This window comes from Lonchura striata, chromosome 9 (assembly GCF_050655825.1).
Source record: "Lonchura striata isolate lonStrDom1 chromosome 9, ASM5065582v1, whole genome shotgun sequence".
NCBI classification, from domain to species: Eukaryota; Metazoa; Chordata; class Aves; order Passeriformes; family Estrildidae; genus Lonchura; species Lonchura striata.
The window spans coordinates 30,501,791-30,529,385 of NC_140711.1; the positions used below are offsets into that span (position 1 = coordinate 30,501,791).

The 27,595-nt window shown below is 50.1% G+C and overlaps 2 protein-coding genes across 3 annotated transcripts in view; one reads left to right on the top strand and one right to left on the bottom strand.

The window, feature by feature from the left end:
* The first annotated feature begins 150 nt into the window (after window positions 1-150).
* CCNL1 (cyclin L1) lies at window positions 151-24,181 on the top strand. The gene is made up of 12 exons (XM_021540841.4): window positions 151-461; window positions 638-712; window positions 855-964; window positions 6,912-7,032; window positions 7,444-7,508; window positions 8,795-8,894; window positions 9,021-9,125; window positions 9,372-9,513; window positions 10,579-10,690; window positions 10,811-10,909; window positions 11,615-14,394; window positions 16,291-24,181. The coding sequence occupies exons 1-11, from the start codon at window positions 195-197 to the stop codon at window positions 11,964-11,966; spliced, it is 1,548 nt and encodes a 515-aa protein (XP_021396516.2). The 5' UTR covers window positions 151-194; the 3' UTR covers window positions 11,967-14,394; window positions 16,291-24,181.
* Window positions 19,597-27,595, bottom strand: part of LEKR1 (leucine, glutamate and lysine rich 1) — a 36,414-nt gene continuing 28,415 nt past the window's right edge. Inside the window, exons 9-12 of one of the 2 annotated variants that reach the window (XM_085588069.1) lie at window positions 27,396-27,477; window positions 24,698-24,850; window positions 23,471-23,770; window positions 19,597-21,508 (exon numbers count right to left, since the gene is read on the bottom strand). In XM_085588069.1, coding sequence (XP_085444195.1) covers window positions 21,218-21,508; window positions 23,471-23,770; window positions 24,698-24,850; window positions 27,396-27,477 — 826 coding nt within the window. In that variant the 3' untranslated portion in view covers window positions 19,597-21,217. Of the gene's footprint in view, window positions 21,591-23,470; window positions 23,771-24,697; window positions 24,851-27,395; window positions 27,478-27,595 lie in introns of both variants that reach the window. The other variant, XM_085588068.1, reaches the window with a different exon arrangement.

Here is a 27,595-nt window from a genome sequence, read left to right on the forward strand (position 1 = left end):
CTGCTCCCGAGCCCTGCCCCGTTCCCGTTCCTGCATTCCCGGTCCCGGGGCGTGTCCCGCGGACTCTTTTTTCCCGCCGCCCCCCGCGCGCGGCGCGCGCTCGGCCGTGGCGCGTGCGCCGCGCGCGGGGCCGCGCAGTCGGCGCGCGGCCGCTGCCGGGAGCGGAGCCGGCCCCAGCGCCCCGCTCCGCCGCCATGGCCGCCGCGCACCCGGGCCCCGCCGCGCCCGCCGCGCCCGCCCCGCCGCCTCCTCCTCCCGCCGCCGCCGCTCCGGGCATCCTCATCGGCGACCGGCTCTACTCCGAGGTGTCGCTGACCATCGACCACTCGCTGATCCCCGAGGAGCGGCTCTCGCCCACCCCCTCCATGCAGGACGGGCTGGACCTGCAGTGCGAGACCGACCTGCGCATCCTGGGCTGCGAGCTCATCCAGGCGGCAGGCATCCTGCTGCGGCTGCCGCAGGTGGGCTTTGCCGCGGCTCGCAGGGGGCAGGAAGGGAAGGGAAGGGCGGGCGCCGCCATTGTGGCGGCGGGAAGGGCGTGAGGCGGAGCGGGGGGGCGGCGGTGCCTCACACAAAATGGCGGCGCTGGGCCAGGCCACTGACGCGGCTCCTTCTCCCTCCTGCTCTGCCCTCACAGGTGGCCATGGCGACGGGGCAGGTGCTGTTCCATCGGTTCTTCTACTCCAAGTCCTTCGTCAAGCACAGCTTCGAGGTGAGCGCGGCCCGGGGGGGCACCGGGAGAGGGCGGCCACGCAGGCCGCTCGCTTCCAGCCTGGCGGGTTTGCTTCTTAGTTACGTAATTCTCACTTTATCTGGGTTGAAAATTGCTCAACGGAAACGGGGCTTCTTTTCAGATTGTTGCTATGGCCTGCATCAATCTCGCGTCCAAAATCGAAGAGGCGCCTCGTCGGATAAGGGACGTGATCAACGTGTTCCATCACTTGCGGCAGTTAAGAGCAAAAAGGTAAGATCAGCTTCGTTATGAGCATAAGCACCTGTTACCACTAATGTACGCTGCAGTTCTCAATTCACAGTATTTTTCCAGGCTAAGTTCAACGACCTAAAATTGAGAAGGGAGTGCCCGTTGGCTGCTGTGTAGGCAGTACAGTGCAATCTCGGCTGCCTCTGCTTTTGTTCGCTTGGTAGACCCGTTTTCGTTGTTGGTTTAGCTACGAGTTATGATAGGCAAGTATTGGTTCTAATTTTAGGACCATGGTTGTAGTTTCAGGTCTGTTGATTTTCTGGCATTTCGTAGTTATTGTAAAATAGTCTTAGGGGTGCGTAGTCAGCGAGTTGCTGTGTATTTTGCAGTTTTTTAACCATATTTAGCAGTTCTGATGGGCTTTTTTCTCGTTAGTCTGTGGCTGTCCAAGTGTGGTTGTGATGTTAATACCTGTTAAGAAGAAGCTGAACTTTCAGTGGTGACAATATTGCCTTCCAGAAAAAGCCATTTTAGAAAGTACCTGAAAAAAGCCTGGTTTGGTGTTTGCAGCTGTAGTGGTGAGGAAAGTGTAATTGAGTCTGGGAGGCTGAAGGCATTTTTAGGTGCAGAAAGTGAGAGCGGCGTTGTTCTGGTGTGCTTGTGAGGTGCAGTGGGGGCTCCCCTGGCCGTGTGCACGTGGGGTAGATCTGTCCCAGTTCTGGGTGCCCAATGCTGCTCTTTGTGTGTAAAGCAAATAGCTGGTGCATTGAAAGGAAGAAGGTGTGGTTGAAGGAAAAGAGCTCTCTAGGTTGCTGTTGAACAAAAAATCTCCTTAATTCTGTCGGGCAGCAGTGTAACAGTCTGGGACTGGAGACTTCAGCTTTGCTTCTGGTGCTTTATTGCTTAAAGTTTCAGGTACACTGGAGTTACAAAATGATTTTGTTTTCAGCTGCAGTGTTAAACACACACTTCATTTGTCTGCCCTGTGTCACCAGGTGACGGCTGGAATTTTAAACTCGTGTTGTGCAAGCTTTTCTGAGAAACAGTAAAAATCCCTTAGGGAAGCCAGCTGTTTGTTGGTGTCTTTATCCTGGTCATGCTTCTGTTGAAGGCAGAGCTTTGGCTTTTACTGCCTCCTGATGGTGTTGGCCTAGTTAGTTCTAGATCCAAGCAGGAAGAGTTGGTGTTACACGTTGGAGTTGAGCTTTGTGCTGTGTGGTCTTTAAAGCTGTTCTCCCCGATGGCCTTGAGGGAGCTGAGTGAAGTTATGCCAGGTGTGAATTCAGTGGGATTGTCTTCCCCAGTTATTAAGGGAGTCTGGTTGTTGGAATTGCTGCAGCAGGCTCAGTGATTAGTAACGTTCTGGCCTCCGTCCAGGCAGTGAAGGTTAATTAATCATATGCCTTGCTTTTCTTTGCAACAAGAATACAAATTAGTTGTTTCTTTGTGCTGTGTGAAGGATCAGAGAAACTGAACTTAACCTGTGAATTTAAATCTTTCCAGCTAGCCTGTTCCAAATCCCAACTTGTGCATGTTACGTGGTGCCTAAAGTGCATCATGTCCAGAGAAATCGTGCACTGCTACCCATTATTTTCGGGAGAAATGGGTATTGTTGCTCTGCGATTCTGAGTGAATCTGCATGAAATTAACCTTAAAAATGTTGCAGTCTGACATTCAGACTTGCACACTCCCCCTCCCCCCTTTTTTTTTTAGCAAGCAGGATGTAAACGTTTTTCTGTACTTTTTACAAGCTGACAATTCCATCACCTGTACACGTTATTAACTTCAACTCTTTTTTCCCTTGCAACCGACTATACAGCGACCAGCTACATTTACCAAAGCCTGGGTGATGTGGAGTGGTACATAAAGATGAAGCTGTCGTCATGGCAACAGTGAGTGAAGTATCGAAAATCCCCAAGGAGAAGCCAGTGCTCTGAGCATAGGTCACTGGAATCGGGGGACTAACAGGTTGGCCGCTGGTGAACCATTTGGAAGAACTCCTGTATCTTGTTATAAGCTTTTTTCTTTGCTGTCCAGGTTTTTAGAATACTAGCTTGACCTTTTTTTTTTTATTATTTTTTACTGATGCTAACACTTAGGCTGTAGTTAGTCTCTCACACACAACCCAGAACTGAAACAGGCTGCTGTACTTTCTTTTTTAGTTTAGTCTAGCATTTCTGTTAACTGAAGCTCTTAACCTGCACACGAATTTGGGGTAGTTTGGGTAGGCTTTGCTTTCTTTCTTAACCAGTTTTGGGTTCTTAGTTCCACTTTCTGGCTCTGTATAATTGCAGCTTGAATTCACAGTAAAACAAGGGTACGGAAGTCTTGAATTTGTACATTTTTATCAATTATGATGTAAGCAGTCCCTTCTATGTACCTGTTTGCAGAACTGGGAATTGCATTGGAATTGTCTTTTTATGAGACATGTAGTCGACCGAGGAGGTATTTCTAATGCTGAGAAGTAAGAAAAAGTTAAATAAGTGTTTTGGACAAGCATATTTTCTTTGGGATCTTTGACGAGCATATGTGATGTAGAACTGCATGTAAAAATGTTTGTGTGCATGGAGAAAAGCTCGTACTATGGAAAAACTGCTTTTTAAATAACTGTGTGCCAAAACCTCTGTTCTGAGCAAAGTGCAACTGTTGTTTAACTTGTAGAATGTAGTTTGAAGTTGATTTTATTTCTTTTAACTGTGCCTGAAAGCTGCAGAAGGTCCTGAGACTGGAAATGTGACTCGTGTGGTGCTGTAATCTCACGTGGTGCTTTGAGGTGCTCAGTCAGCTGTTCCTCACTCAGGGGCCCTGCGGCGGGGCTGCGTTAATGACACACGGCCTTAGTGCCTCCAGACTGCCTGCAAACCTGTGCTGCTTGTGGTTGTGATCCTGGAGACAAGCAGAGAACTGGTGTTCTTGTACTGACCAGCGTAACAGATCTCTGCTCCTTGAAACGGGGTGCTGGTGCTCTGCTGTACTTGTCACGAGTGCTTTGCTCATTAGGAACAAAACTCCATGCCGGGCACTATTCCTCCAAGTATTAGTCATGCCAAAGACATCAGAGTCTTAATACTGCACCAAATGAAACTGCAGCTGTGTGGGAAACTTAGGTCTCATTTGTCAGAGTGGTTTTTAAAAAACATATTTGTAATTAATTTATTGTTACAAACATCACAGTGTGTGTTAATCTTCTGGGTTGTTACACAGTCTAAATCCCAATCAAGTTTTACATCTTAAGTGTTGGATTGACTTCCCAGAGGGCCCACTGTGTGCTCTGTTCTTAAAGATGAAGTTTTGCCTGGAGCTCTAGTGCCGATCTGTACGAGCAGATTCCAAGTAGGAACTTGTAACACTCCTTGGCTATACAGGGTTTGAAGCTTATATTTCATATATGAGCTTCTAAATTCTCTTTCTCTGGTTTGTTACTTGGCCCTAAGATAATTCTTGGACTGAGAATAAGTTGCACTGGTAAAGTTCCTCTTTATTCATAGTAGAAAACAAAGAAGTTTTTCAGAGGGGAATCTCTGAAGTTTCTAACTTAAGAATAATTGTTTACCAGCATTGCAGACTTTATGGCAAAAGTATTAAATTGGTGAATCAATGCAGTGGAGAGCCTGACCTGTGCCAGTAATAAGGTGCAGTAACACACTTCAGTCTCCTGCAGATTTTTATTTTTCCACGAGTGGATAAAAGGCTGTATTTGTCTGGAAGTCCTGTCTGGATAAAGCGATGGCTTCCTTGGGCTGTAGGACTTGTGACCAAAGCAATGTGGGACAGCAGAGAGAAGCAGAGCACACTTGGCATGTTGGGTTTGCTGTCCCTGTGCTGTGGAACCTGGGCCAGGCGAGCTGTTGGTGCTGATCCCATGGCCCTGTGCAAGGACAATGAAAACTTAAAATACAGTAAAGGATCCCATCTGTCCTGCTGCACTTGGAGCCACCTTACCTTCCTGCCAGAGCTCTCAGGGAATGCAGGGACATGTGGAAGGTGCTGTGGTGGGTGATCCTGAGCAGTGCCACTGGAGATTGTGTTAATAGGCTGGAAATCACGGCTGTCCTAAGTGTGTAACCAGAGATTTCCCACCTGTGCTGAAGCCTTCTGCTGACAAACAGCCTGGACACCTGAACTCCTCTGGGTGCTGCTCTGCAGATCCTGTTAATGCCAGTGATCTGGAGATGAAATAGTGGAGAGCAGTACTGAAGGCAATGTTTTCAACACCAGCAAAATTGATGGGAATGAGTTGGAAGTGAATCAGCTTCACTGATGGGAAGAGCTCAGCGTGGTTGTTCACTGTCCCACTCCAGAGCTCTGTTCAGCCTGTCTCTGTAGTGCTGAAGTGTTGGACACAATCAGCTCCTCACGGAAGTAGTTATCCTAAAGAGGCTTGAAGAGCTTTTCATTTTCGGTTAATTTATGGGGAGAAAAGAAAAACAGCCACAACCATAAACAAAAGAAAATAAATCTCCCGGTTTTGGGTTTGTTTAGAGGAGCTGAAAGGAAAAAGTTCATAAACTGGCCCTGATGAGTGAGAGTAACACTTAACTAGAGACGTTACTCTGCTGGAACGTGGAAAACCTGGCATTTTATGTAAAGAAACAATACTTGAATTGCGGGTCCAGCCTGGCACTGGGAAGCTGCAGTTGTTCATTCCAGAGCTGGGAGCTGCATCTGAGCCCCTTGGGAAGAGCAGGGACAGCTCATGCTTCAGGTGCATGGGGGTACAAGGTGCTTTCATTAGAGAAGGCTTTGGTGTCCTTTGCCCATGGCCATCGATGCCTGTCCAGGTGACTGCAGAGATCATGGCATTAACTGGATATTTCCAGCTTTGCCATTAAATTGACCCTTTCTTCCTTGGGGTGGGAACCTTGGTTTTTGAGTATTTTTTCTGTTCTGTGACCTATCAGGGAAGAGAAGCGAGATCCACTCATGGAATTTGCCAGTTGGTAGTGAAATGTTTTGTCTGATACAACAAAAGCTGTATTTTGAATCCACTTTGCACTACTTCTTTTTCTTTTGAAGGTAATGTAAAATAAATTTGTCACCAGTGCTTGGGGTGTATCGTGTATACAAACCGTGGTTTATTGGAGCATAACGAGCTGAAAAAAACATTACTCTGCTTTGGAAAGCTCATGGAATGTGTGAGGCATATTACAGGGAAAAAGCTGGTCTGTCTTCGGGAGGAAGTGGATTAAAATATCCCATGTGGAATGTTGAAAGGTCAAGTCTAAGCATGGACAAAGCAAATATGCAATGGAGTGTGACACTTGTGCATCAAGTGTACAGAAGGTTTTTGTGATTAAACATGCTCTGGACAGTGCAGGGGTTGGATTTGGGAGGAATTAGGATTGACGGTGCTGGAGTTTGAAATCTCTCTCTGAAGTGAGCTGTTGTTTTGCAAATGCTGGCAGCAGCAGGATCATCCCTGGTACCCCTGGAGAGGGGAGCAGGCCCAGAGTCCAGGCAGACCCGTGTCCCAGGTTAATTCTGTGCTTCACTCAGCTTTTCTCACGTCACAGGGCAGGGCTGGCTTCTCTGAAGGGTCAATCAGCTGCTCTTCAGTGCATAGGAAACTGCAATTTCTAGAGCACGAGGTGCTGCTTTAATGCCAGTGAGAGCCCTGGTCTGGCTTACCTCTGCTTTAAAATCCTGCCTGGCAAAGAACTCCTTCTGCCAGCTCTGCCATGGAGAGGAAAAGTTCTTGGGAGTGCCCCCATCAAGCCAACTCCTTCCAGCAGCTGGAGCAGTGCAGTTTGCACACACAGGAGCAGAAGGTTATTTTTTTTTTAATCTCAGCCATCTAATCTGTAGCTAGCCAAAAGCATCGACTAAACTAGTTTATCTAAACTTGGACAGCACAAGATTAATGCTTAAACTTGCTTGCAGGAGTTGAAAACCGGTTTCTGTTGCCATTAGTTGGTTGGAAGGGAAAACAGAGTTGCCGTTATTTTTGGATATGCAAAACAGTTTTGATTTTATTTCTTGCAAACTATAGGACTCCAAGCCCCCTGATACTTGATCAGAACTACATAAACACCAAAAATCAAGTAATCAAAGCAGAAAGAAGGGTACTGAAGGAGTTGGGATTTTGTGTTCATGTCAAGCATCCTCATAAGGTGAGTTCTCAATAATAATGTAATTGTAATTCTTACTCTACCTTGGTGCATCACTGGGAGCTGTGGAACAAGAAACACAGGTGTCAGAATGACCTGAATTCTTCTCTTTGTTCCTTTGTGGTTACTAAAAGCTTTTGCCATAGTACTTGGGCAAACAGCCATATTGACTGTGAAAAAAGTCACTTCCCTGGGAAAGGGTAGAGATGTCTGGTTTGAAAATAAAAAAGTAGTGAAGTAAAGAATGGTGGGCTGACATGAGAGCTTAAGAGTGTGTGCTTGGAGAGAAGGAGCCCCCATTGTTCAGGCATCCTGTTTGATTTCATTTTACATATGTATATGTGTACTTCCTTACTCCTGCTTTGTGTTGAAACTGAGTCTCTTTCTTCTTTCCCTCCCCTCCTTATTCCTCAGATCATTGTTATGTATTTACAAGTCCTAGAATGTGAACGTAATCAAACCCTGGTACAGACAGCCTGGTAAGTTGCTATTTTCCATTCTTTTCCTAGCCAGGAAAATAGTAGCAGAAATAACAAGCCTGCTGATCCCTATGCAAAGCAATGAGATGTAAGTCACCACCTAAACACATTTGGACAATCTCGTGGTGCTTGTTTCTGCTTACTATTTTCATGGCTTGATTCCAGCGTAGTGATGGAGAACTCAATTTAACTTTGTTCTTTTTTCTACTCTTTGATTGAAGGGTAGTCCCTGCTGGTAAGTCATAGAGCTCTGCCCTCTGCACCTCAGCCCATGACCTGGGGATGGCTGCTTTGGCTGCCCTTCTCTCCAGCCAAGCCAGTGCAAGCCTCAGCGAGTTCACTGCCGTCACCCAAAGCCATCGGGCAGCACCTCCTAGTTCTGTCCTGGCGCCAGGATTTGTATATTTGGTTCTAGAAGTAACTGTTACAACTGTTTCTCGATGTCTTTGTTGCCTACCTGCTGTATGTTAAAGGACACGTGGGGGACCATTCTGCCAGTGTTTCTTTGATTTAGCATTTAAACTGGAGTTAAACAGAGGGTGACAGTGCATGCAGCATGTTCACTTAGCAGCCAGGCTGGGCATGGGGGTGTAGAGTCCTCACTGACTGACTGCTGTTCTCTCTCCCATGCTGGGAGTTTAGAAATCCATGGAGCTCTGTGCTCACCCCATCTCTGGGCATCCGTTACTGGCAGTGCCAGCCCTGTGCAACAGCAGCAGCTCAGGACGTCAGGGCCCAGTTCTAACTCACAGATCTTTTCCAACACGCAGTGAGCAAATGGGGTGCATCTCCCTGGATGAAGTTAAAGGGACTCAAAGTGCACAGAATTTAAATGCACTCAGAGTTTTATGAACTCTGCAGGATGCACGTAGCCTCTGGATAATGGTAGGTTGAAAATGCACCTTGCTCTCCTGATGGCTCTGGAGTTCTACATTGATCTTTAAATACAAACCCATTGGTGTTTAAGACAAATCAGCTGGACAAATGCAAAGTACTTGTTAAATTGTAACTCAGTGGACACTTCCCAGGGTAACTTCAGCTAGGAAGTGGCTGTTCCACACTGTTTGGATTTACTGCTGCACATTAATTTGCCTTGGGGTTTAAAACAGTGGCAGTGCTGCAGACTGTCACAGAGTGACACGTGTAAACATCCAGCACAACCTGAAAGAAATCACACGTTTAATGTAACAACAGAAAAAATAATAAAGTCAATTGAGTCTCCAGTATTGTTGTCCTCTAAAAGAAAAGCAAACTGGAGTTCAACCTGTGCTGCTTTGTTTTTTCAGGAATTACATGAACGACAGCCTCCGGACGAACGTGTTTGTTCGCTTCCAGCCGGAGACCATCGCGTGTGCGTGCATTTACCTCGCTGCTAGAGCCCTGCAGGTGAGCCCTGCCTGCTCTGAGCTCTGCCTAGCAGTGCTGCTGCTCTGGTTCCAAGGAAATTGATGGAAAAACTTAACAAAACCTGACCTGAAATCTCCAGTGAGCTTCTCCTTGTTTGATTTTCAGATCCCGTTGCCTACCCGTCCCCACTGGTTCCTGCTCTTTGGCACCACGGAAGAGGAGATTCAGGAGATCTGCTTAACAACTCTGAAGCTTTATACCAGAAAGAAGGTGAGTTTGACATGTTGGGGTTTGCTGCTTGATGCTCAGTGCAGCTTGAGCTGAATTATGGTTGTCAGAAAAGTTTGGGAATGCCTTATACAGATGTGCTAAGGGAAGGGCTCCTCTAAGGCAAGAATAAATTCTGGAAGTTACATAACTGGACAGATCATTAAAAGCCAACTCAATATTTTTCAGAAATGAGATTAAATTTGAATTACATTAGGTCAGCTTCTTACCTGGTTGTTACCTCCACAGCCCAATTATGACTTTCTGGATAAAGAAGTAGAAAAGAGGAAAATGGCACTACAGGAGGCAAAACTGAAAGCAAAAGGTTTAAATCCAGATGGAACTCCAGCACTCTCAACACTGGGTGGCTTTTCTCCTGCATCCAAACCATGTAAGTCTGTTTTCTGAACAGAGAAACCTTTTTATTTTTTTTAAATGTAGATTTTAAAACCAGTCTCAAAGCCTTGAATCCACATTAGAAAGGAGATGCTTTATTCCACATTGCCCCAGATAAGAGGTGATACATTAATATTATGTACCCATAAGAGAATAAGATAATGTAGCAGGAGTTGCTGTGTGTTCTGTGATGTGAAGAGAGGCTTTTTGGATTTAATTTGGGAGTGCTGCAATAGCCTTCATGGCCCATTTTGCAGCAGGTATCTGAAAATTCCTTCCCTGCTTGTTTTTTTTATGCGCTTGGCAACTGTTTGGTGCAGTGAGGGCAGACAGCTGGTGGGCAGGACATGGAGGAGGGAGAGGCCCAGCACTGCCTTGGCGTCAGAGGGAATTAAATGGAACATGCATTTTGAACTGGCCAGTCTGTCTGAACTCTCATGGTTTCTCCTGAGGAGTCCTGAGTGTTCAGAGGTCTTTGGGCTGGGCAGTGTGAATTTCTGACAGAACAAGGGAAGTGTTTTCTGCAGGGAGGGAGCCAGGTTGGAAGAGTTTGAAAACAGGAGCTCTGCTGGGCTTAACAGCCCTTCCATGAAAGGTGAATCCATCTCTGGGCTGCACCAACTTTCTGTAGAGACAGACTGACATATTAACTGGATAATTTTGTTACTCATTTATCTTCGTGCCATTATTGTAAAGAGGAAACCTAAGTTTGCTGGGCAGGCTTAATCCTTTATAGAAAGGAATTGGAAATTATGCCAAGGCAACACGTTCTGTATTGTGGGGCACAAGGGCAGCTTCTATTTTGTACCTTTTGGCCCCAGGTGAGCATGGCTGTGTGCTCTGAAGGTCCCAATTCTGTTCCTCCTTCATGGGCAGCGGGTTTCCCCACAAATATCCCATTCTAGGAGTGAATATAAGTGGAGAGATGAGATTAAATAATAGACGTAGAGTTCATATCTACACTTAGTGCAGTCCTGGTGAAGGTGCCTGAGTGATGTACAGTGTGTCTATAACAAAGGATGAATAAAGAACTGATTTTGAATTGAAATTTAATTCTTAGCTTCCCCAAGAGAAGTAAAAGCGGAGGAGAAATCTCCAGTGTCTGTGAATACCAAAACCATTAAAAAAGAGCCAGAAGAGAGGCAGCAAACCTCCAAGAGCCCTTACAACGGGTAGGTAAAACTCTCCTGCTAAGAGAACACTTCAGCACAAACGCTTCCAGCAGCAGCGCAGGGAGCTCCTCCGAGCTCCTGTGGTGTGTCAGTGCCTGAGCATTGGTTTGTGCCCTGCAGGCTGAGGAAGGAGAGCAAGAGGAGCCGCAGCAGCCGAAGCGCCAGCCGCTCCCGCTCCCGGACAAAGTCCCGCTCGCGCTCCCACAGCCCCCGCAGGCAGTGAGTGGGGCTGGGCTGCTGGGGAGGCTCTGGGGGCTGGGCGTGGGGCTGCTCTGGAGAGTTCAGGCTGTAAAATTAGCCTGTCCTAAGTGCACTGTACTGGAGGAGTCTGTTCTGTACAAGTGAGAGCAGTCTCTGGGATCACAGTGCCCTTGGAAGGAGAGGGAAGTGCCCCAGGTGTGCAGCCTCCTTGTGTCAGTGCTCCCTGTGCAGTGCCTGGTTCTTCAGGGCTCTGCTCCTCTCGTGGTACAGGAGGAGGGGGATGCAGGGAGACCTGCTGGCTTTAGATAGGGCTTTCCTAAGAATCTTCAGGCTCGCATCTAAGTTGGAGACTGCCAACTTGAATCTTGGTGAAGTCACTGAAAGAAAAAGGCAATACCCACTCTTTGATCTGGTGCATTGACAGAATACCCTTGATAAGGTGGATAAAAGATGCTGCATTCTGGTTTTAGTTTGAGCTGTTTATTTTCCAGTGAGCTCAACTAAAATACTCACAGGAGTGGTGGGGCTTGGAAGGACCTTAAATCCCACATCACTGACCCCAGCCTTCCATGGGGCAGGTTCTGAGACATTCCCTGCCCTCCCTCCCGTACCCCTGAGGGACAGAGCCTGATTCCTTGCAGTACCTTGGGAGCCAGAGCACTGATGTCTGTTTGCTTTTCCCGGTGCGGGGACACGCTCTAACCTTGTTGTTGTCTCTCGCAGCTACAACAACCGGCGGAGCCTGTCGGGCACCTACAGCTCCCGCTCGCGCAGCCGCTCGCGCAGCCACAGCGGCAGCCCCCGGCGGCACCACAACCACGGCTCGCCCCACGCCAAGGCCAAGCACGGCCGCGAGGAGCTCAAGGGCAGCAGCAGGCACGGCCACAAGCGGAAAAAGTCCCGCTCCCGCTCGCAGAGCAAGTCCCGGGAGCACTCGGAGGCGGCCAAGAAGCACCGGCACGAGCGCGGCCACCACCGGGAGCGGCGCGAGCGCTCACGCTCCTTCGAGCGCTCCCACAAGGGTGGCAAGCACCACGGCAGCGGCCGCTCGGGCCACGGCCGGCACCGCCGCTGAGCCCCGGGACCGCGGGCTGGGCTGGCACCGCCGCTGAGCCCCGGGACCGCGGGCTGGGTCGGCACCGAGCCCCGGGACCGCGGGCTGGGCTGGCACCGCCGCTGAGCCCCGGGACCGCGGGCTGGGTCGGCACCGAGCCCGGGGACTGTGAGCTGGGCCAGCACCGAGCCCCGGGACCGCGGGCTGGGCCAGCACCGAGCCCCGGGACTGCGGGCTGGGCCAGCCCTGGCACTGCCACTGAGCCCCTCGGACCGTGGGGCTGGGCCAGCCCTGGCACCAGCACTGAGCCCCTCAGACCGCCAGGTACCACCAGGGCTGCAACAGCTTCAACCCCGTCTGGTTTCCTGAAAGGTGTAGACCTTTTTTTCTCGTGGGAAAGAAACTGTTACCAACTTTTGCACATAATACCTTAGCAGTATCCCAGAGGTGGCAAACGATCAGGTTCACTGTATGTATTAGAGTTGTGTATTGTTTATTGAGCTGAGAACTGGAGAAAGGATTTCTGTAAAAAAGCAAAACGTACATTATTTTTATACCAGTCAATTGCAGACGCTTATATTTAAGTATAGTTATTTGTTTAAACATGGTGGAGACTTTCTTACACTGGTTTTAGTCTGCATGTGTTCAAAGATTTTTACAAAAAATAAAATATAAAGCTTTTTTTTTTTTTTTTACTGCCTGTTGGATGCCAAATCCGTGGAAACTAAAGTTGATTTTCTTACATGCCAGGGCTTTGACCCATGTGCCTGAGTGGGACTCGGGGTGTGGGTGTGCTGCTGTTGGGAGGGGAAAATTGGGAGAGCCTTGGATGTTTGTATCCTCAGGGGGTGCAGCTGGGAAGCCCCACAGCAGTTGGAATAAATGGTCATGGACTTCTCTGAAGCAGCTTCTGGGCTGCTGCTGTTCTGTGTGGGAGCAGGAACTGCTGGGACACTCCTGGACTGGAGCTGCTGTGAGAGCTGCAAGGGGAGAGGAGGAATCGGGTCTGGTTCTTCAGCTGCTGCTCAGGCAGCACCAAGCCCCGGAGCCCGCAGGTGAGAGGTGTTGGTGCTCCTGCTCTCCTGGGCTCTCCCATTCCTGCTGTGGCTGAGGCTGGAATGTTCCCCTGCCCAGGTGCTGCAGGCTGGTCCCTGTCACGGGCAGTGCCAGGCTCTGCCCGGCAGATGTTCCACAGCTCTCGGAAAGGAGAGGAAACCTGAGCAGCAGCTCCGTGCCTGCTACATCTCTGTCCTCTGTCCTGCTGGGCCCCCTCTGCAGCTGCTCTGGAAAGGCTGAAAGTGAGTGAGTGTTTTCGGGGAGGAAAAGATAAAATGTCTCTTTCTGTTTCTTGGTTACCACTGTTTTTCAGTCTGTGTCTGCTGTTTGTGTGTGTCATGTTCAGGAAAATGTGGTTGCTATGGGAATTGGAGCTTTTTCCCCCAGATAAAACGCTCCGATAGTCCAGAGCACCCTGGGTTTGGAGGAGCAGCACCTCTCCTGCCTTGGATTTGGGGTTTGTGCTGGAGTGAGCCGTGGGGGGCTCAGCCCTGCTTGGGGTGAGCACTGGCTGTGCTTGCAGAGCTTCCCTGACCCCTGAGCAGCAGGGGACGTGGGACAGGCCATCCCTGCTCCCGGGCAGCCCAGCAGGACTCGGCGTTTCTCCTGCCTGGCAAATCTCCCCCAGCCAGGGAGGGACCCGGCAGGGCTGTGCCAGCAGCAGATCCCAGGTGGGGGCACAGCCTGGCCCTGGGGCTCTGGGGGCACCTGAGGGGCCCCTGAACGCCCCATTCCCTGCAGGACTTGGCATGAGGAGCTGCAGGGCACCACAGCTGAAATGTCAAATGTCCCTGCACCACAGCGCCTGTCTCCCCTAACACTTGGAAGTATCCCTGAATCCCAAAGTTTTCATGGAGCCGAGTCCCAGAAATTAATCATTTGACAGGGCTGATGGACTTCAAGCACCTGTGGTGACCTCCAGGAGTCACCTGGGGCTACACTCTGCTCATAGCTCAGCAGCTGAGACGATTTTCCTGGGAAATCTGGAGGATTCCTGTCCTGGGTGATGCTGCAGCCTCTGCCACGCTGCTGGAAATCAGGAGCTGCCACTGGGCTCTGAACATCTGAGACCCACAGGGACAGGAAAATGGGCACAGGGCTTTGCCTGGGTGGGTCTCACCCTCAGAGCTGCACTTTTTTCTGAAAAAAAAAAAAAGGATTTTAATTTTTTTTACTAATTTTCAACAAAAAGATGCAAAGGTCTCAAGCCATTTCATACAAACTCTGCTGCCTGTCCTTCACTTTCAGGTTTGTTACTGATACTGGAAGGATGAGTGTTGACCAGGAGCTTTGGATGGTTTGGGAAGAGAAAAAATGAACAATCAGAGAATATTTTTGGTGGAAATTGGCCCAACAGGTCCCTCTCAAGGGTTCAGTCACCCCAAACCCACAGGTGAGTGGCAGCAGGTGAGGTGATAAAGGCCCCTTTCCCAGGAAAGCTTTCCCTGGTTGCTGCTCCTGCCAGGAAATGCTCATAGAATCCAGGATTTCACATCAGGTTTTTGGGGTTTTTTTTGGGTCTGTGACTCTCCTGTCCGTGCTCCTTGTCACTTCCAAGCTCCCTGGGGCAGGAAGCAAAGCCTCCTGGCCAGGCTGGCAATCACATCCACTTTGGAAAAAGCACTCCAGCAAAGGAAACAGCTTTCCATCCCCTCCTCTTGCCTGGCCACAGCCCAGCAGGGCCATTCAAACAAAAGTTAAAATTAGTAAAGCTGGCCTGAAGAAAAAGTCTTTATATTCCAGTGGAAGGAAAAAACTTGGCAAAAGTGACCATTTTTGTCCCAGGATGGAGAATCCTCCTGGATGGGTTTGCTGGAGAGAACAAGGGACTCGTGTCCCCACCCTGCAGAGACATTCCAGCTCCCAAACCCCCTGGGGCTCCAGGGCTGCTGTGCCCCTCATTCCCATGGATTCTGTGCCCCTCATTCCCATGGATTCCATGTCCCCCATCACTCCCTGGATCTCCCCTCACTCCCGGGTTCCCCTCACTCCCTCATTAGTTCAGTGATTAAAAGCACAAAACCCACAATGAGCCTAATTACAATTATCTAATTCCACACATTATTATGAGCAGAAGTATAATAAATCTCCCTGATGTCTTTAGGGGGAAAAGAGAAACTGGAAACATTTTCATTCTTTTTTAAAGCAAAATTTGCCAAATTCAGGGTGTGGAAGAGGTGCAAATCCCCCACTAAGTTACAGCTGAAAAATTGCTGTATTTGTAAGATGCTCAAAGTAGACTCTTACAATAGTGGGGGTTCCTCACCCCGGCCTGAGCTGCCCCATCCCGGGAATGTTCCGGGCCAGGCTGATCCCTCTGATCCCTGCAGGTGCTGGGCAGCCCCGGGGCCTTGCTCAGGAGCCGGGAGGGGAAATCCACAGCAAAATGACCTTAAACCAAGTGAATCTCTTCAAAGCCCTCACAGATTTACTTACCCCTGTTCAGGGATTGCTGCAGCTTCCCAAAATTCCCTGTGAGTTGGGAGCCCAGGTTGGAGCAATCAGGAGCTGAGACTCAAATGCCAGAGGTCCGGTTTTAAAGTGATTTAGGGGGTGAGAAGCTGAGGTTTTATTCAAACCCCAAAGGTTTCTATGCCTCAATACCTGGTTAAAAGGTGAGAAGTGGAGGTTTTGTTCAAGGCCTGAAGCTTTTCTGTGTCTCAATACCTTTAAAAAAGGAAACACTTCCAGCATCTTTCTGCCAGGTGATGGTTTAAAGTTTGCCCCCGTGCTGAGGAGACACCTGGTCTGAGGACACAGTGGGGAGACGGTGACTGAGAGGGACAGAGTGGGGGGAGAGGCTGGAGCTGCCACCCTGCCCCTCCCAGGGGAATAAAACAGCTCCTCCAGGGGAATAAAACAGCTCCTCCAGGGGAATAAAACACCTCCAGGGGAATAAAACAGCTCCTCCAGGGGAATAAAACAGCTCCTCCAGGGGAATAAAACACCTCCAGGGGAATAAAACAGCTCCTCCAGGGGAATAAAACAGCTCCTCCAGGGGAATAAAACACCTCCAGGGGAATAAAACAGCTCCTCCAGGGGAATAAAACAGCTCCTCCAGGGGAATAAAACACCTCCAGGGGAATAAAACAGCTCCAGGGGAATAAAACAGCTCCTCCAGGGGAATAAAACAGCTCCAGGGGAATAAAATAGCTCCTCCAGGGCACGGAGTACCCTCAGCACCCTCACCCTTCCTCCCCCTCAGCATCCCCCGGGAGCTTCTCCGCGCTGGGAGCCCTGGCCAGCCCAGCCCCACACCAGCCCTCCAGAATTCCCTGTTTTTCCCCAGCAGGATGCTCAGAAGGCCGTGGCCAGGCAGGGTGAGCGCTCGGTAGCGCTTTGCCATCGAGGAAACCGCAAGAAGGATCGGAGATGTTATCTGTGACTGCTGCCTCCAGCAGGAGCTCTGGCTGCCATCACGGGATGGCCCCGGGGCTGTTTTTGTTCCAGGGCTCCTCGTGGCTTCCCCGGCAGCGGCGGAGATGCCGGAGCTGGGGGCACTGCCACCCTTCCCCTGCCCTCTGCAGAGCCAGCGGCGACAGCAGCGAGTGTCCCCAGGGTGCTCAGCCACCCCAACCCCAGGTGAGACTGGCTCGTCCATCCCACCGTGCCAGGGCAGGGACACCTCCCCCTGTGCCAGCTGCTCCAGCTCCATCCAACCCGGCCTTGGCACTGCCAGGGATCCAGGGGCAGCCCCGGCTCTGTGGGCACCCCGAGCACCGAGTGTCCTGCTCCTGCTCCCAGGGTTGTGCTGATCCTGAGGTTTAAGGTCCCGGAATCCTTTTCCCTGGGTCAGGCTAAGAGGGATCCCTGGAGACTTTTTTGCCTTCTGGGATTTGGGCATCTCCTGCTCTGTGCCTGGAGCCTGCCCAGGTGTTTTGGTCTCCTGTTATTTCAGGCACTGGCTTTGGATTAAGGGCTCGTGATAAGAACCCTGAGCAGTGCTGTGATCCTGGGGAGAGAATGTCCCACAGATCCTGGGGAGAGGCTGTCCCACAGATCCTAGGGGAAAGGATGTCCCACAGATCCAGGGAAAGAATGTCCCACAGATCCTGGGGAGAGGCTGTCCCACAGATCCTGGGGAGAGGCCGTCCCACAGATCCTGGGGAGAGGCTGTCCCACAGATCCTGGGGGAGAGGATGTCCCACAGATCCTGGGATGAGAATGTCCCACAGATCCTGGGGGAGAGGATGTCCCACAGATCCTGGGATGAGAATGTCCCACAGATCCTGGGGGAGAGAATGTCCCACAGATCCTGGGGAGAGAATGTCCCACAGATCCTGGGAAAGAATGTCCCACAGATCCTGGGGAGGGGATCTGAGCCCGGGTTCCAGAGCCCTCCTGCATGGCCCAGCCCAGCCATGGATTCCCCAGGTCAGGCACACACACAGATCCTCTCCCAGTGGAAGTCCTGTGGACAAGGGACTGTTTCCCTGTCAGATGGATCTTCAGCAGGTTTGGGACATCCTTACCCAGAGCCAGCCAGAGGGAAGGATTTCTGTGGATTTCTATGAACACAGAAAATCCTGAAAAACCCAGAAAAACCACAGAAAATCCTGGTCTCCAGAACCAGCCTTTCATCCAGATTTCAGAAATCCGAGTTCTCCCCATGTCCAGCTTGAGCAGTGAATTTGTGCCTCATCCAACTGCAGCTACTCCTTCCATCACCCTCCAAGGAGGTGCTGGGCTTATTTTTAGAAGGAACCTAAAAAACCCTCCCCAACCCAGCAAACAGGATGGGGTTACAGCCAGCGAGGCCCGAATCCTGCTGACCCTGCCCAGATGCCTCCCAGCTGTTCCCCAGGAGCCTTTTTTGGGTGGTTTTCCCCAAAGGCACACGTGGTTCTTTGTTCAGAGCTCCGTGGTGATTAAAATGACCGCTGAGTCCCGGAAAGTTAAACCAAGCCCTGCAGGCAGCACGGTGCACAGGAAACAGCTGGGGAGAGGATGCTGGAAGGATTTCCATAAAAGCCAATGATTCATGGAAATGTTCAGCCAGCCCCGGGTCCTCAGCAGCTTCTCGGGACAGACACGATTCCCGAGGCTGCCCCTCCCTGCCGTCATTCCCGAATTCCCGGTGCCCGCCCCAGCCCCGGCCGTGCAGCAGAGCAGAGGGAATTCTCAGAATCCAGCTACATCCCCGATTTCTGCTGCACTGAAATGCTGCTCAGCTGCCCTGGATGGGGAAAGGCTGCCAGGAGAGGGCAATGCCAGCGTTACAGGGGCACAGGACCCAGGGAATGGCTCCCACTGCCGGAGGGCAGGGCTGGATGGGAGATTGGGAATTGGGAATTGTTCCCTGGCAGGGTGGGCAGCCCTGGCACAGGTGCCCAGAGCAGCTGTGGCTGCCCCTGGATCCCTGGCAGTGCCCAAGGCCAGGTTGGACAGGGCTGGAGCACCTGGGACAGTGGGAGGTGTCCCTGCCATGGCTGGGGTGGCACTGGGTGGGATTTAAGGTCCTTCCAACTCAATGCAGGCAGTGACAGCCACGATGGTGAAGGACATTTGGGAAGGACAGGGTGTGACACTCCAGCAGGAAGAAGAACCTGCTGCATTCTGTGGCTCTCCAGGCTCCTTTCCTCTGTGCCCACCAGATTTCTCCCAGGACTCTTTCCCCGAGCTCCAAGCACGTCCTGCCAGCTGGGCATTGCTCCCTGCAGCGGTGCCAGGCCAAACCACTTTCCACATCCCATAAATCAGGAGATGGAAAATCCCCTTTGGGACACTCGGTTCAGCCGCTCCTGCAGCGCAGGGCTGCTCCTGCCAGGACATTTTCCATGGATTTTTTGGAATGACTCAAGCACAGGGGCTGCACCACTGCCCAGGGATCCTCCCTGGCTGCACAGCTCCAGGGGTGGGCATTTTCCTCCTTCTCACACTGAGACTTTCCTTTCCAGATGTCAGCTCCTTCCTCCCATCTGCACCCCTGGGTTATTCCCCCCCCTTTCCCTGACATTTCCCACCCTGGGTTCATTCCGTGCCTGGCACCACATCCCACCACAGGGAGCAGAGGGGAGGGTGAGCCCTGGAAAAGTGGCCTCAGAGACACCCTGGGCCACCCCCTCAGTGGAAGGGTCTCCATCCTCCCCAGAGGTCTGGTGGCACCCGTGCCCATCCCTTGGCTCTCTGGGCAGCAGCAGAGTCCCACAGGGCACCCAGCCCTGTCCCCACTCGGGGTGGAGCAGGCTGGGATCACTCCAGAGCCTGGAGCACCAAGGAGAACAATCCCTGGGAGCTGGCCCTGGCCTGGGATGCTCCACACAAATCACATTCCTGGTGTGAAAATCCCCCCAAGGTTCATTCCCTTTTGATCATCCCACCCCAGTGAATTCTGTGCTGTGCTGTGAGGATGAAACCCTGGGTCAGTGTTTCACAGCATCACGGCTGTTTGGGGTTTGTTCTTCCTTCAGCAGGGCACTCTCAACCACCTGTATCCACCAAGGACAAAATTCAACATCGAATTTTCATGATGGAAATAAGGGCCTGTCGTAACTAACTAAAAATGCAGCTGTGGGGGGTTGTCTGCAAAAGGAAATTCCCCCAGTTTCATTATCCTACTCCTATTTTGTTATTGAAAATGCACAGTACAAAGAAAGACAGTCATGCTTTTATTCTGATTAATACATTTTAATGATCTGTGGCATCAGTTTCTATTTCCATGCACTTTTAACACTGCTTAGGAACTAAGATGCTTTTTTTTCCTGCAGTCCAATTTTTTCTTTTGTAGAAAAACTCCATCAGCAAGGCACAGTCGGGATCTCAGATCCTACACACACCTCAGAGCAAGGTTAATGATCATCCCAGCTTTGGTTTGTGATATCCCAGTGGGAATGAAGTGATATCCATGGCAAGCTGTGCATGGCCACATTTCTGCTGCAGGAGCAGCAGGACCAGACAGGGGCTGGACTCTCCATCGTACCATCTGTGGAGAACATTTCATTTTGGGCAGCTTCAGGTGGGAAAAGGATGAGCCCCACTGAGGCACTGAGATTCCAGGGCTGCTCTTGCGCTGTCCCTCTGTGCCCTGGGAGCAGGGACAATTCCCACCTTGCTGGCAGGGTCAGCCAGGAGGGGTTTGGCCACACCAGGGCCGTGTCTGGGGCTCACACTGAGCAGCCCCAGCCCCATTTCCCTCCCTGGCACAGGGGATCCCTTCTGGGAAGGGTCAGGGCTGTAGGAGCCCCCTCCAGAGCGGGCAGCACCCCCAGCTCTGCCAGGCAAAGTGAACCTTTGCAGCAGGGAAGGGCAGGACAGCCCCGTGCCACGGGATGATTTCTCCCAGGGAAGGGCTGGAGTGCTGCCCATGGCCAGGTTTGTCCCTGGAGTTTGTTTGGCTTTGCCTCGTGCCACGAGTCCTGCAGGGCAGGGACCCTGACACCCTCTCACAAGAATTTCCTGCAGGAAATTTGATTTCCTAAAATCTCAGGGCTGTAACGAGGTGTCCACGTCCTCTGTGGCACTTTGTGCTCTGCCTGTCATCCCACCATGGAAAACACTTGGTAAACTTGCCTTGACATGGTGAGATTCATTAAATTGTTTTCAAAGCCAGTAAAAAGGGGTCCCTGACATTTCCATCCTTTGTTTCTTGCTTAGCAGCAGGAGCTCCGGGTTCTGGGAGGAAGGGGGAGGAGGGAAATATTTGTTCTGGGCTTGGTTTGGCCCCAGGACCTGGCCACTCCATCGTGCCAGAGCCGTGATCCTGCTCCTGCTCCCGGTATTTTCTGTGCTGCTCCTCCCTGGCCACAGCCCCCCTTTAGTGCAGCTGCTGCTCCAGGACACACAGGGGACAAGAGGCCAGGTTTGAGATGATGGAATGGTGGAATCCAGCCTGGTTTGGGTTGGAAGGGACCTCTGACCTCCTCCAGTTCCTGTCCCAGGCTGCTCCCAGCCCCATCCCTCCTGGATGGGCCATTATTCCCTACCCAGGGAATGGGATGAACTTCAAGGTCCCTTCCAACCCAACCAAACCTTCTGGCATCCAGGGGTTTTCTGATTTCAATCCACTCATTGAAGATGTGCTGCTCTTTGTGCTCCTCTTGGAGAGACTCTTTTTACTTTTCTCATCTTGAAATGCGCCCGGCACTTAATTACACCACGAATAAATTAATGGACAGATAAAAATCATTGCACCAAATATAACCCAAAAAAATTAACTGGATTTTAAATTGCAGGCATGGATGAGTTCGGGAGGTGTGGAATGGTTTCCCAGGCGGAGCTCAGAGCTGGCTCGGCCGGTGCCGCATCCCGGCCGCCCTTCCCTTGGGAGGATCCAGGGATGCGCGGGCGGTGCCCGGGGCTCCGCGGAGGCGGCGATCCCCGGCGGGCGGCGGGCCCGGGAGGGTCCCGGGGGCCGGGAGGGTCCCGGGGGCCGGGAGGGTCCCGGGGGCCGGGAGGGTCCCGCTGAGCCGCCGCAGCTCCAGCACCTGATCCCGGGCCCGGCCCAGCGCCGCCGTCAGCTCGAAGCGCTCCTCGCACTCCCGGCGCACCGTGTCCTGCAGCTGGGAATTCTGCAACGAGAAACACCGGGAATGGTCTGCAGCTGGGAATTCTGCAAGGAGAAACACCGGGAATGGTCTGCAGCTGGGAATTCTGCAACGAGAAACACCGGGAATGTCCCTGCAGCAGGGAATTCTGCAACGGGAAACACCGGGAATGGCCCTGCAGCTGGGAATTCTGCAACGGGAAAAACCGGGAATGGCCCTGCAGCAGGGAATTCTGCAAGGAGAAACACCGGGAATGGCCCTGCAGCTGGGAATTCTGCAGAGAAACACCGGGAATGTCCTGTAGCTGGGAATTCTGCAACGGGAAACACCGGGAATGGTCTGCAGCAGGGAATTCTGCAACGGGAAAAACCGGGAATGTCCTGCAGCTGGGAATTCTGCAGAGAAAAACACCAGGAATGTCCTGCAGCTGGGAATTCTGCAGAGAAACACCAGGAATGCCCCATCCATCACAGCTGGGCACCCCTGGGACAGGGACCCACCCTGCACTGTCCTGCTGTTCCCTCGGGAGGCAGTGGGAGCCAGGGAAGTGCTCAGAAGGTTTTCCTGCTCTCCTGCCCAGCTGGGAAAACTGGGAATGCTGTTCTTGGAAGGAAAGGCAGTAATGGACTGAGCTGCAGTGACACCAAGGGAGTAATGCTGCTTTTCCCTGTAACCCTCTGCAGTGGGAGAGCACAGCCTGCATGGAGCCATGGAGCCAGGAGTGGAACCAGGTGTGGAAACAGGTGTGGAGGTATGGAGCCAGGTGTGGAACCAGGAGTGGAACCAGGAGCAGAACCAGGTGTGGAACTGGTATGTGGAGCCAGGAGCAGAACCAGGTGTGGAGCTGGTATGGAACCAGGTGTGGAGCCAGGAATGGAACCAGGAGTGGAACCAGGTGTGGAAACAGGTGTGGAGGTATGGAACCAGATGTGGAACCAGGAGTGGAACCAGGAGCAGAACCAGGTGTGGAACTGGTATGTGGAGCCAGGAATGGAACCAGGTGTGGAACCAGGAATGGAACCAGGAGTGGACCCAGGAATAGAACCAAGAATGGAACAGGGTGTGGGACCAGGAGTGGAGCCAGGAGTGGAGCCAGGTGTGGAACTGGTATGGAACCAGGAGTGGACCCAGGAATGGAACCAAGAATGGAACAGGGTGTGGGACCAGGAGTGGAGCCAGGAATGAACACATGGAATCATGGAATCACTCACGGGAAGGCCATGCAGTCCCGCTGTTGTCCCAGCACTGCCAAGGCCCCTCTCTCCCATGTCCCCATCCTTGGGCACAGATCGGGCACAGCCTCACTGGAATTCCACTCACACCTTTCCCAACCTTTCCAAGGAGTAAATCAGTACCAGCCCCAGCACTAATCCACGTGGAAGAGTTTTATTTTCACTGCTGACCAATTCCTTTTCCTGCCACTGAATTGCTTTGGACATTCCAGCCTAATCTTATCAGCAGTCCCTGACTCCACATGTCCCATGGAGCAGCTCTCTCCTCCCTTCCCATTCTACTCCAAGCATTCAGCAAATGTTTGTGGTTAGAATATCCATCAGTTGAATTTCTCTTTGCATTTAATTCATTTTTATGGATTCCTGAGTTAGGGAACATGGTTGCAGTGGTGGGAGCTGAGACACCAGTTCAAGGAATGAGAAATATCCGTGTCTTCTACTCTAAAAACTGAGAATTCATTTTTGTTTACTCATGTTTGGGCAGTGGAACATGAGGCTATGGGCTAAGAAAGGCCTTGCAGGATCTGAAATATAATTTTTAATAATATATTTTCCCATGAAGCACTAATTTAAGCATTTGCTGAATTAAAACTTCATATCTTTTGTGATGTACCGTATTTAGGAAACGATGATGGATTTGTTTGAGAAATCTTTGCATTTCGATGGATTTTCTGGTCACAGACCTTTGAATGACTTTAGAAATCACACGTCTCCAAGTAAAAATAACCAGGCATTTCCTGGGTCCTGCTCCTACCTCCTCTTGAACTTGACTCAAAGTGTGAATCAGCTGTGTCTTCTCCTGGGTTAGTTTTTCCAGTTCATCTGACTTGTGCTTCATTTCTTTCCTCAGTTTGTCCAGGAATGATTCATTGTTGCTCTTCTCCATGGTCAGCTGGAACTCAAGCTCACTGATGAGCCTTTTAAGGCTCTGGATTTCTTTTTCCTTGTCTCCATCCTTCTCTGCCACTTTCATTTGTGCATCTTGGAGCTTCTTCTCCAGAATTTCCATCTCCATCCTCAAGCTCTTGGTGGCACTGGATATTAAACCTGGGATCTGGGTGAGATCAGACAGGAATGAATCTCAGTTCCTCTAAATATGAGAATGAATAGCAGACAAATGGGGACTTGAGGAAAAAAACAACAAATTCAAACTTGCAGGTCCTCAGAGAGAAAAAAAAGCTCTGAATTTACATAATTCCCTCGGAGGACACCAGAGAGCTGTAAATTAATCACCACTCGCTGAGAACACAGAGATTAATTAGTGTGTTCAAGATCAAACAGAGACATTGAGGTAAAAAAGGGAAAACTAAACTTCAAGTTAAATTTACTGCAAGTCAGTGTTTCCTCAGGGTTTAAAAACCATGGTTAAATATTTGCCAAGTGAACAAAACCAAACTTATTTTCAGTTCTAAATCACAGTGTCCTAGATTTTAAATAATAATAAAGCCTCATCACATTCCTTTCATTTTTCCAGATTTCTCAGATTTTCTCACGAATTGTATCAAACCTTTTGGAAACTCAGGTTACAGGTACAATTTCTCAATTTCTGTATAAAACTTGAGGGGGATCTGGAGCACCAGTCCAGCCCAGGCTTTACTGGCCCTGGAGCTGCTGGGTTCCCTTGGGAAGGAGAAAAAATATGGGTGGGATTGTGGCACCTCATCATAGCCTGAAGCAATCCCAAGCTTTTAAAAAGTGATGATGCCACATTAAATATAATTAGCAACTCTGGGGACATAGATGAAGTTTTGGAGGTGAAAACACAAGATGAGAAAGAACTTCACACCAATTAACTTGAACTGGAATTGTTATTTTCAGCTTGTTTCATTAAAAAAAAAATTAAATATGCTAAAACTGTGAAAAAGTACTGTATCATCCAGAGAGAGGATGACACACAGAGCAGGTTTTATTCCTTCACATTCCCATTTTTTACAGTTTTCTGTGATCTTCTGCCACGAGTTTTCTCTCGAGCACTGCACACCTTCTGCTGGAGCTCCTCGTGGTCCCTCTGGTATTTTGTGATCAGTTCCTGCTGGTTTTTCCTCTCCAGCTCCAGCTCCACTCTGGCCTCTTCCCTGACTTTCAGGATTGCTTCTTTGTGCCGAGCCTCCCCTTTGGCCAGGTCCTTTTCCAGCTGGGGGACAAGAGGGGTCAGTGGCATTGTCACACTGGGATGGGATGGGATGGGATGGGATGGGATGGGATGGGATGGGATGGGATGGGATGGGATGGGATGGGATGGGATGGGATGGGATGGACCTCAAATCCCACCCAGTGCCACCCCAGCCACGGCAGGGACACCTCCCACTGTCCCAGCTGCTCCAGCCCAATGTCCAACCTGGCCTTGGCACTGCCAGGGATCCAGGGGCAGCCACAGCTGCTCTGGAATTGCATCCCAGCCAGGAATTCCCAATTCCCAATCTCCCACCCATCCCTGCCCCCTGGCACTGGGAGCCATTCCCTGTGTCCCATCCCAGCCAGGAATTCCCAATTCCCAATCTCCCAATCAATAGCAGTGGGAGCCATTCCCTGTGTCCTGTCCCAGCCAGGAATTCCCAATTCCCAATCTCCCACCCAGCCCTGCCCTCTGGCACTGGGAGCCATTCCCTGTTCCTGTCCCTCCATCCTTGTCCCCAGCCCCTCTCCAGCTCTCCTGGAGCCCCTCCAGGCCCTGGCAGGTCACAAGGAGCTCATCCCAGACCCTTCTCCAAATGGAATATTGGGTGACATTTCCCAGTCCTTACAGCATCTCCAATAATTCGCATTAGAAATTCAGCTGTAATTTCCCCAGTAGGAAATTCTGGATTCTGGAGGAATCCCCAAAGGCTGCATTTAGGAGAACACTTCTCCTACCCAGGCTGGTCCTGTCCTTTGTGCAGCTGGTTCTGACGGATTTAATTGCAGCAGGCTGAGAGCACAACAGCCACATTAAATGCACAACACAAACCTCATTAGTTCAATGATTAAAAGCACAAAAGCCCACAATGAGCTTAATGACAATTATCTAATTCCACACATTATTATGAGCAGAAGTATAATAAATCTCCCTGATGTCTTTAGGGGGAAAAGAGAAACTGGAAACATTTTCATTCTTTTTTAAAGCAAAATATACCAAATTCAGGGTGTGGAAGAGGTGCAAATCCCCCACTAAGTTACAGCTGAAAAATTGCTGTATTTGTAAGATGCTCAAAGTAGACTCTTATAATAATAACAATATCAATAACAATGCTTAAAAATATTATTAACTATAATTCTATTATAATTATATTATTTATATAATTATATTACATTAATATATGTTAATAATATTATTGTAATATTATAATAATTAACAATTTGATTATTAATATTTAATAGAATATAATTGTATTAATAATTATTACCATAGTATAATAGTATAAATTATTGGATAATAATTACGACATATGGTGTAATATTATTTTTAAATTATTTGGCATTGTATATGATTTATTTTCGTTTTAATTATATTATATGGAATTCTTTATTAATAATATTAATATTTCTATGCTCTTAGACGGGAGATGAAGATAAATCCCCAGATTTATTAACTCTACCTATTATTAGAGATCCTGACCCTCTGGTGCTCTGCAGTGGCACAAAGCAAAGGCAACGTTGTCACTTTGTCACTTTGCTGATTTTTTTGGCTGCTGAGCCGAGTTTTGGGGCCTGTCTGTGGCTGCACTGGAGTGGTGGGACACCACAGCTGAAACTGCTCCCTCTCCCTCCCTCCAGTCTTTATCTTGTTCTCATGGCAGGCTGGAAATACTCTGATTATAGAGCCAGCATGAGCCCCTTCCCAAATTATATCCTGTGACAGGGAAGGGAAGGGGTTTCCAAAGAAATGAACTGATCCTAATTGCTACCAGGCCCTCCTGGGACTAAATAAAGCTTTCAGACACTGGAACAAAAAATTCAGTAATTTCAGTCCCCAGTTATGTGAGGCTTAAATCAGACAAGTCACTGTTACTGTTCAGCTCTGCTTTTTCATTTTCCTTCACTGATGTACATATTTATTTAATTTTTTAAATTATTTTAAATATATTAAAATTGTTTTGAATACATAAATATTTTTTATTATTCTTTTTGATAAATGACTACATTTTTATTTCTTCTTCTGTTCAGGGAAAAAAAAAAGCTGCAGATGAGAACAAGGTTGACATGGTGACAGCTGTTCATGGGAAAAGCTTCCCAAATCCCACTGGAAGAGGCAGGAGAACTCCTTGTAAAGGATATTATGGGCAAGCTGTGGCTGCCCCTGGATCCCTGGCAGTGCCAAGGTCAGGCTGGACACTGGGGCTGGAGCAGCTGGCACAGTGGGAGGTGTCCCCATGGCAGGGCTGGCACTGGGTGGGATTTGAGGTCCCTCCAACCCAAACCAGGCTGGGATCCTGTGATTCCATGAGCTTCAGCAAACATGAACTGTACTTTTGGGAACAGGAGGCTCCCAGACAAACCTTGCCCTGTGAACTGAGGGCTTTGAGGCCCCAGCAGACCCAGAGGCCAAAGGCAAATGGGATTTTTGTGTTCCTGACCGAATTTCCAAGCCAGGCTGGGAGTGATTCCATGGCTCCAGCACTTGTGGCACTGGAGGAGATTGTTCCCAGCTCTCCTGTGCCCTGGGTTAAAATGAAACCCCCAAAGCAGAGCCCCAGGGTCACCTTGTCCCTCCAGGAGTCCTCGCTCTGCACCTTCTGCCTCAGCGCCTCCTGCAGCTGCTCCACCCTGCTCTTCAGCAGCTCCCTAAAAACACAAATTTCGGCTAAACCTGGGCTCTGCCCACACTGCTGCAATCCCCTTGCCTTGCAATGAAGTCCTTGCCCCAGGAATCACCACCTGGAATCTCCACCACGCCCTCACT